Source organism: Herpailurus yagouaroundi, unplaced genomic scaffold, assembly GCF_014898765.1.
Source record: "Herpailurus yagouaroundi ecotype Mexico unplaced genomic scaffold, PumYag 163, whole genome shotgun sequence".
Lineage (NCBI taxonomy): Eukaryota > Metazoa > Chordata > Mammalia > Carnivora > Felidae > Herpailurus > Herpailurus yagouaroundi.
The window spans coordinates 65429400-65439399 of NW_024412404.1; the positions used below are offsets into that span (position 1 = coordinate 65429400).

Below are 10000 nucleotides of genomic sequence, written 5' to 3' on the forward strand. Positions count from 1 at the left end.
TAATTCGCCATCGTGCACGGAAGCCTTTTCGAAACGATAAGGCACATCCACGTGTCATATCGTTCTCAACCAGGGCAAGTTTGTTTTTACTGCCAAGCGTTTTCTGAGACTGTCGTGGGCCCGCTATATGCGTACGAGCAGCGCGTCCAACACAAAAGCTTCGGTGGCCAGCAGAAACGGGAGAGCATCCGCCGTTGGTTAGGGCAGCGGGAGAGAGCAGGATGTGTCTTTGAGCTGCACAAAGGCACGCCTCTGGACGGGGAACCTAGCCGTTTATTAACTTGCATAACTCATTTATTTGTTCAAAGTAATGATCTTTGGGAAAAGGGCTGTTATATTTAGAACCTGCTTGTCAAATTTAATAAATGATAGTTATTGCCATTTTTTCCCCTGAAAGCAGTTTTCCCAGATCCTTCTCACCTTCCCTGGGGTCCCCGCCGGCCAAGGACCGATGGGCAGCCCACGTCTCGGTAACTGATGGCTGCTGCCCGGTGGCCGGCTCAGGCCGGTGACCTCGGACGGTAGGGATGAGCATCACGTCTAATCCAATCCCCCACTTATTTCCTGACCCAATCTTCCTGATGTCAGAGGACAAATCGCTTCATTGAGAAAATGGAAATGGACGGGCGAGATCCCTTTGGTAGCAACTCCAATAACCAAATATCAGGAAGGAGACAGGAGAGAGGTTGCTAGGGACCACCCCATCCCGGCACACTGATCTGATTTACAAACCTCTCCTAATGTGAACCAAATGCTCTGGGTGTGAATTCATACTTAGCCATAAAACCCTTTCGTTGCTCTGTCTCATATTAAATACCACATATAACTCTCAGCAGGTTTTATGTTGTGTTTCACTGTCAGCAATGGCTAAAGCTGGCCTAACATTTTGTTTGGCAATTAGGAAAATTTGTAGTTTAATTTATTAAACCAAAAAAGCCAACAACTCCGCTGAATGCTGAATTCATTCCATTTTCAGGCCACAGTGTAGTATTCTGCCTTCCGATAATTTAATCGTTCTCCTTTTATGGCCTGTGCTATTTAAATATTCCAAAGAAGTATTTCTGGGGGTGGGGGGTGGGGACCCGAATAATAAGCAAAATGGAGTGACACCACTTAAAGTCTCGGTAAAAAGTTTTCATTTCTTTGCAAAGGAGCCAGCTGTTTTAAAAACAAAAATGGGGGTGGATCACGTAAACTTCTGAAACACCCACAGACAACATCCAAATACCAAAGCACTAACTGCTACGATAAGCTCACGAGTAAGGGAGTTCACTACAAAAACACAGTCAATGGAAGGGAAAACACGGCCCAGAAACCTTTCATAAAGAAAAAACAGAAAAACAGAAATTCAGAAAGTATTATTAGTGGTTATAAAGCTGTAAAAATACATGGAAGGCTCTTACAATAGATTTTAAGCGGAAGAAGCCAATCTGAAAAGGCCACACTGTGTGATTCCAACTCTATGACTGACATTCTAGAGCGGGCACAAGTACAGGCCCAGTATGAAGATGAGCATCTGCCCGGGACCGGGGGTAAGGAGGCGAAAAGGCAGAGCACAGATGATGGTTAGGACAGTGAAACCACCCTGCATGACACTGTTGTAGGAAAAGACCTTTGGGACGCACAGCATCCAGAGTGAACCCTAACTAAACAGCAGACTTCGGTTTACTTACAACGTATCAGTGCTGGCTCATCAATTGTAACAACGTGCCTCACTAAGGCAAGACGTTACCAAACGGGAATATGGGGACTTTGTACTTTCTGCCCGGGGTTCTCATGTTTCTGTAAACCCAAAACTGCTCTAAAAAAATGAAGTCTGGGGGCACCCAGCTGACTCCGTCAGGGGAACATGGGACTCTTGATCTCGGGATCATAAGTTCGAGCCCCACCACCAGCCCTGGGCCTAGAGCTCACTTAAAAAAAAAAAAAAAAAAAAAAGTATCAATTTTTCTAAAAAGCACTCTCAGACCACCTTGGAATCTATATCAAATGCGGAGGAAGAAAATGCCAAGTAGGGGTGGTTTGTCGCTGGCCGCAGGTGTGGACTCCGTGGCCCTGCTCCGTGACCACCCCGTCCTCAGCCCCGCTTTGTGCCTCCTGGTCTTTCTTGTTGGCCACGGGATGTCATTCCACACAGCTGGATGGTCCTGTGACCTGAGCGGCAACAACTTGGAAAGGACATCTGCATAGACTGGTCAGGACGGGATTTGGGTACCTGCACACCACATCCCCGGATACTGACGGTCTTAGAAAACCCAGGGCCTTCTCAGGGAGGGCCCCCCCCCCTTCCTCAACAGGACTGGACAGGACCATCCCCGACCCCTCCCCAATGCCTAGTTGGTCTTGTTGGGTGTTGGTTGAGATGAAAGGGGCACCCTTCCCTGCTGCGCCTTCTGTGCAGGCCCCGTCCCCCACCTAGAGTCAGGGTGACCTACCTGCCTGCCCCGACACGTGCCTCGGGAAGGCGTGCCGCCCACCTGTGCCTACAATCGAATCCCACACTCCTATGCTACACATAGGTCACCCTCGGATGGCCCCACGCCAGGGGCAGCCTGCAGACCCGTTTTCCAGTGACACCACCACATCCAGACCGGCCATTCCTGCGAAAAGTCTCCGTCTCAGTGAAAACTTACATCGGGGTGTGAGGATGTGCAGGAAGCCACTGCTGAAGCCTTTACTCGGACGGGGAGATGGGGGCTCAGGCCAAGGCGGGTCTTTCCCCCTTCGGAACTTCATCATCAGGAGGGCAAATGTTTTCAGGGCCTTAAACACTGCCCAAGTTTTGTCTTGTTTTAACACGGCACCCTGCCCCCCCCCCCCGCTGCCTTCTGCTGAGAGAGAGGGAAAAGGGAAAATACAGGCAAGGAGGGAGGAGGGAGGAGGGAGGAGGGAGGAGGCAGGGGAGAGCGAGGAGGGAGGAGGGGGAGGGGGCAGGGAGAGGTGGGGGAGGAAGGGGAGGCGGAGGCAGGGGCGGCTGGAGCTGCCCGTCAGTCAGGGCTAACCGCGGCCTCCTCCCCAGATGTGCGAGCAGCTCCCCTCCACACCCAGCAGAGGCAAGCTGGAGCCTACTCCTTCCGTCCGCGGGGCCTGGGCTCTGGGTCCTCCAACGACGCAAACTCTGAGCCCTTCCTTTCCGCACATGTTAAACTCATTTCCTAGTGAATTACTGGGGGAAGCAGGGCTGCCCTGTGCACGCTCACACGCGGCACTCGGTCCACCGCTGGCTCCACGGCCCCGCGTGCATTTGGAGTGTTTTCTAGCTGAGCAACTTCCAGCCAAGGAATTAGAGGGGGAGTTCTCATTTGTTTTGGTTTTAAAGGGAAAGGGAAACCAGTGATTCAAAAACAACCCGTTACAGTTTCCCTGCTGCCCAGCCCCCACCGAGCCCTTCATCGAACTGGTCACAAATGTATAGCATGGATTATGTCGATAGATAGGACAGACTGTTTGCTGAATAGTTTTGAAAACAGCCTCTTCAAGCTTTCTACAATTTAATGAACCCTAGTTACCCCCAAAGACCGAGAAGCTTATAAAATACAATCCCCCCCCCAAAAAAAAACCCTTAACACATAAAATTCCTCTGCTTATTTTTCTAAATTATAGCCATATTTTTATTTTAAAGCATTAATAATACCAGCATAATGTCTCATTATGTAGACTTTTGACCACAAACGTTTTGGGGAGATTTGCTAGGGAGATAAACAAACAAGAGGCGCTTGTGTTCTGGAGGGCGGACAGGAGGGCATGGTTTTCATTTTCTCCGAGCACAAGCTCCAGAAGCTGTGCCCAAGCCCCGGCTAAGCTCCTTGAGTTTTCACTTCCTGCATCCCTACTTGTCAATCACTTCCTGTCTGCAACGACAACTTCCATCATTAGAGCGGGCAATTTTTATCTCCTCCAACGTGCCGCCCGTTGCCGCTGGTAGTTTGAATTCTGATAAATTATTCACCGTCTTTGAAAAGTAACCGAAATCACAGCATCAGCGTGAGCCGCCTACATGCACAGGGACCACCACCCTCCAGGTTTGTCTCCTAAACGCTCTGACGAGGCCAGCTCCTCCCGCTTCAGCGGCGGCACGAGAAGGCCTGTGGCCAGCCCCAATTATCTGCTGGTGCACAGAGAGTAATTATTTGCTTCCTGTAAGCATGCGTAACAGAACCCCGAGTTTGGACGGCTTTCCATAAGGTAATCCAATTCATCCAAGCCATCCTAACACAATTACAGGCACTGGCAATATCTTTGCTTTTCACCTGATAAGGCTGCCGCAGAGGCACGGAATGGCTTGCGTCAACATACCTCCTGGAGTATAGCTTCTGACAGGCCCGGCTTCCAGCCCCTCCCCTCCGCCCCCTGCATTTTCATGCCTGCGTGCTGCCCCGGGCTCCTGCTTACAGCAGCAGCAGAGGCAGCAAAGAGGCTTCTTCTCCCTTGCACAAGCGGTCAAGAATCCGAGTTGTTTGAGAGTGTTGCGGAAATCATGACGAGTGTGTGGCTGGTTTTAAAACCCAGCCTCTGCCTGGCTCGGCCATGGAGTCCTTACCCAGGCCAGGCACAGCCATAAATCTCCCCGGGCCTCCTCGGCCTAGACCAGAGAGGCAGGCGCTGGGCCTGGTGGTGGCCCCGAACCACCGTGGCGTGTGGGGACAGTCAGCACACGGACTTAGCATGTATGATGTAGACTCTCCTCCGATCCTGGGGCTGCCGGGGGCGGCGGGCGGGCGCGGGGGGGGGGGGGGGGGGGTGGGGAGAACAAAGTCGGACCTGTTTCTGGTGTCTCCCTGTGTAAGTGAAAGCATGTCATTGTGAGACAGTAATGTAGTGCTTCCTCTCCTGTTTATTTTCAGAAGTTTATGGAAAAATGTTTAAGGGATGAATGAACTTTTTGCCTCTCCCCACTGGCGTGCCAGGGAATAAAACAGCCATTCACACCTGAGTGTGACAAAGCCAGATGGGGCCGGTGCCAGGCAAAATCAGATTCTTTGTAGCCACATCCATTCATCCCAACCGTGTGTTCCTGTTGCCAAATTCCTGGCCAATGTCTTCCCTCCGCTGAAGTCCCAGCGTATTCAAACAGACCCTGAACCGCTCCGCGCCTCAAACCCACGGCCGAGAGCAAGAGGAGGGCTCCGGGATCCCAAGGCCTGTTTGCGGATAATTCTAGTCCCATCTTCAGGAAAACCGAGAAGGGGAGGTTCACACCAAACTGCACTGTTTTCATCACGTTATGCAGATGAAGTGACGTGATGTCGTTTAGGCAGTTAATAAACAGTCTCCGTGTTGCAGGGCATCCAAATGCTACTGAATAGAACACCCTAGATCCCTGAATGATGTGTAATTAAAATTATTTTTAAAATCCTCCTTGACAGGCCGGGGCTTAGCCAAAATGTAAATGACATTAAAGAAGACAATGAATTTAATTTTATTTAATGTCCCTTTTTGCAGATCCTCATTTACATAGCATTTTTAACAAAAGCGTTGACCTTATAAATGCTGGCATTTGTACAGCTCCCTCAGAGTTGGATTTAATCACGCTCGTGCAAAGCCATGAGGGAGGAAGCTTTAAGTTCTCGGCTTGGAGATGGAGTAGGAATAAAAACAGTGGGTCTGGTCAAATGTTTATCCTCCCCGCTTCTGAAAACAACCTGACAAGAAGATGTAAAGGGCTGGGGAATAGCCCGGTGCTGTTTGTAAGGCTTGGTAATAATCATACATAATCGTTTGGAAATATAGCTAATAAAAAATATAATGAGTGTTCAGCAAAATCGGCATTAGGCCCAAATTACATGATATTAATACTTGAACAGGTGCAGAAAGGCGCTTTAAATGAGGTAAATGAATAAAATGTCCCAGAGCACAACTGTGTGTGCTGACAAAAAGTCAATGCCATGAATAATTCAGCGAGGGGGACCGCCAGCAAAGGTCGGCTCTCTTTGACCTTTGTGACAGGAAGTGAAAGGAAACACTGTTGACTAAAAAAAAAAAAAAAAAGAGAGAGAGAGAGAGAGAGAGAGAAAGAAAAGGAAGAAAGAAAATCTCCAATCGGTCTTCAGCTACCGTTCTGCAATCACTTTAAAGGTGTAAAGTTAAAACGTGTAAATGAATCAAAGCAAGGCTGGGCGGGGGGGTGGGGGGGCAAGTTAAAATTGTTGGTAGTTAGCACATCAGAGTAAGGACGATGTGAAATCACAGACAATGAGAGGTTAAGTAAATAATATTTTTCTACAACCCCACGTCGATTATGTATAAAAATCTGAGGTCAGCCGAAAAGTATTTTCAGAGCCCACAGGGTTGAAATTCTGTAACAGCTGTTAAATATGACAAAACTTCCCTCCCCGCCCCCCCCCCCCCCCCCTAAAGCTATTCCAAACTCTGTACGAAAGAAAATGGGATAAACAGATGTCTGGCTTCCAGACAGGAAAGTAGGACAGACTTGGAATGAGAAGTCTCCCCGACTCTATAGACCGATGCCAGATTTACTGGGGAGGGGGTGCTGCCTGCCATGGAGGTGCCAGCGAGCAGGACGCCTGAGACCGTGCCATCTGGAACCGCCCCGCCGAGCACGCTCCCGGCACCGCGCGAGCACACGGCGTGCGACCCGGCCCGCGTGGACGGTCACGGCGCCCGGCGCCCGCCGCTTCGCGGGCTGCAACACGCGGGCCCGGGCGCCCCCGGCCCACCCCGGGGGGGCCAAGTGCGCAAGGGAGGCGAGGGCGCGTGCCTTGCTGGGCGCCTCCAGGAGGGCCCGGGCGCGCTCACCAGGATGGCACAGGGGGAGCACGAGAGCCAAAGTGTGGTTCTGGTTTAGCAGCCACACCGACATCCTGTAATCATTTGCAGCCCTTGGAATGTACGGGTGAAACGAGAGAGATTTATCTGTTCATAGTTGGGATATGTGGACAATGGGTGTTCCTAATGAAAACCATCTGCTTTTGTGTTTTCCCAGAAAACATTATTCCATGAGGAAAATGATACTCCCATCCTTTTCAGGAACACCGTAAGAAATTACATATGCATGTGCACACACACACACACACACACACACACACTCGTGCACGTGGGTGCGTATGCACACGCACACCTTTCCCTCCCTGCGTCTGGCTCCCCACAGGGCACCGCGATCTACCGTGGACCCTGTCCCGTAGCGTCCACTGACCGTGCTTTTACTTCCCAGCGTTATGCCTCCGCTTCCCTTTACCCCACAAGTCGTGACGTTAGCTTACGTCAACTGCAGTGGAATTGTATTTTCGGGGCTATAAAAGATGGTTTGTCTGGCACTGTTTTACGAGGAAGACGTCAGTTAACGTAGGTGAAACCTTCATGGTGAATTAAAAGGGTCTGATAATACAAAACATCCTCACTTTTCCCCCTTCTTTCCTCTGAAGCGCGTCTTCCATGCTGTTCATGAGTATTTAATGCTTCTGAAAGACAACTAAGTTGTGTAATTAATTGATTTAAGGCATCAGAGTCTATAGAATGTGATTTCCCTGCCAGAGCAGGGAGCTTACTCCTCTGTTCTCATAACACAGAGAAGCAGTCTCAGCGTGCCGGAAGAGGCTCGGTGTGGGTTAGAACAAATGTGGGCCCATTGATCTCAATTCAGGTTGGAATTATTGGTTTATATCCTCAGGACAAATATGCCTTATCTGGTCAGAACCTGCTAAATGTATCCAAAGGCCACAAGGAGCTGGCGAAGCACATTGTATATAATTCTTTTTTAAGCCAACTAACCAAGTGATGACATTGCTGATGGGGACCTGTAGACTGACTCACCAATCTGATGGGATCTTTTATCCTGCAATACTCCAGAGGGAGCACAGGCTAGAAACTCAACATGAGCGACTAATTTTAGGAGGCAGCACCCCCCCCCCCCAGAAATGACTATCATTATGGAATTGAAACTCATCTCAGCTGTGAAAGACTGCACCTCTCTAAAGATGTTCCCCTCCTGCAGGTGTTTTTTTTTTTTTTCTTTCTCTGATTAACACAACTTGCCCTAGCGAACACGAGATTCTTCACTTTTCCCCTAGAAACAAACTGGAGAAAGAGCCAATACGGCGACGGTTTCACGAGCATCTCCATCAGGCAACAAAATAAGTAATGTTTATCCACTGTCAGTGACAGCTCTCTTAAGAATGCTAAAAATGTACATTCTCTCATTATTTTCTTTTTAAATACATGAAATTTATTGTCAAACTGGTTTCCATACAACACCCAGTGCTCATCCCAAAAGATGCCCTCCTCAATGCCCATCACCCACCCTCTCCTCCCCTCCCTCCCGCCCCCCCCCCTCAGCCCTGTCTGTTCTCGGTTCTGTCTGTCATTACTTAAGAAACTATCCTTACCTCAAAACCCCTAACGTGGAAGGTGATTAAAATTCCTGTAAAATTGTCATATCTTTGAATTTAGAAGCCAAGCAGATTTTTCATCAATAATTAAGACCTCCAAAGCATTTACGCCAGGCGTAAATGGGGCTGCAATCCTCCTTATTCAAATAAACTTGGTAAACCCATTAGCCAAATGTTTTTACATTTTTCTCCTCCTCTCACGCTTCTGGAATATCAAATGATCACACACTTCTCTTAGACTAGAAACGTGTCGGTAATCTCGGCACACACTTCAATTAACCAAATAGACGAGAGCATCCAGACAAGAATGAAAGGGGACAGTTCTGCACATCAAGGGAAGATATTTCCCACCGCATGGATTAAAACTGAGTATTAAAAGGTATCCAGTATCAACAGTCGATAAATGATTGAATGGTACACAAACCCAACGTGATTCTGAAGGGAACACACAGTATCCCAAACGTTCGTGGAATCGGCACGACCCCTCCGTTACTGTGCTGACGACGTCACAATTTAAAAGGAAGTCATCTTGCTAAAATCTCACCATCGCACCAACCGAAGACAACCCAAAAGAGGCACGCCTCACAATCCTGCGTTGCCAGCAAACACACACCGCCTCTTCAGGCATCTCACGCTCAGACAAGATTCCAGGAGCTGCTCAAACACTTTTAGCCAGTCAAAAACAAAATAAAATGAATTCGGTGACGAGACGACAATCCAAGGCCGTACGATTTCCATAGCCACCACACTAAAGACAAATATAATTCTATTGATTTTTGGAGTTGGAGTTCTATCAAGTGTTGAACTTGTTCTCAATTGCCTGAGTGACGGCCACAACTGGTCAGCCCTATTTGATTACTAATAAGAGAGCTGTCCTCTCTGTCAGATACCGAACATTCTCCACTAAGCAAACAGCTATCCCAGCTAGTTAAACATTAGCATTGCTCTCCACTGGTGGTGCATATTTCTTTAGGCTTAACTCATAGAGTTTTCCGGGTTTAATTTTTCAGACACTGGACAGCAAAGTTCACGATCAAAAGATAACTTTGTAATGAAAGCTGCTGAAATTCAACCCCTCTTCAAAACCGTCTAACCCTCTGCCTCACAAAACTGGTGTCATATGTACACGCCTAACATTTATTCGATTTGGGTACCAATTGCGAAATCTGCAGTCAATCACACACTGGGCCTCTTACTGTTCCTCCCACTGTTGGGAAGAAAGGACTCCTCCTCTCCTCCAGGTCACCGAAAGCCAGCGATTTGGGTGAGTGTTGGAAGAGGAGGGTGGAAGGGGATGTTTTTGTTGTTTCGACCAAAGCAATGCCAAACGCACATTAGCACTATTAGGACTAATGATTAGTATCTTAAAAGGATGCGACGTTGCCCAAGGAACATGATAAATCACAAGATGAAAAGCAGCAAGGTAAAGAATGCATACAGCTCATCTAGTTATGGAAATTAATGTTGGAAAATGTAACCAGCGTGTGTAATTAGTTTCAATTATAACAACTTTGGTTTGTTAGTTACATATTTGCTACTTGACATAAAGCGACAGCCACAATTGGAAAAAAATTAGGAGACATTTTGCAACTAATTGAGAGCAGATTAAATTCATTCTAACACTGGGCAACAATTACAACAGTCAACGCCACCCA

General features: G+C 48.3%; 1 protein-coding gene across 2 annotated transcripts in view; it reads right to left on the reverse strand.

Annotated features, from left to right (window-relative positions):
• Nucleotides 1-10000, reverse strand: part of EBF3 (EBF transcription factor 3) — a 115412-nt gene that overhangs the window by 103281 nt on the left and 2131 nt on the right. The window contains exon 1 of one of the 2 annotated variants that reach the window (XM_040486799.1): nt 4251-4309. The exons of the other annotated variant lie outside the window; for it this stretch is intronic. Within the exon in view, the coding sequence (XP_040342733.1) occupies nt 4251-4294 (44 nt within the window). The 5' untranslated portion in view covers nt 4295-4309. Of the gene's footprint in view, nt 1-4250; nt 4310-10000 lie in introns of those variants that run through there. 2 annotated transcript variants of the gene reach the window in all.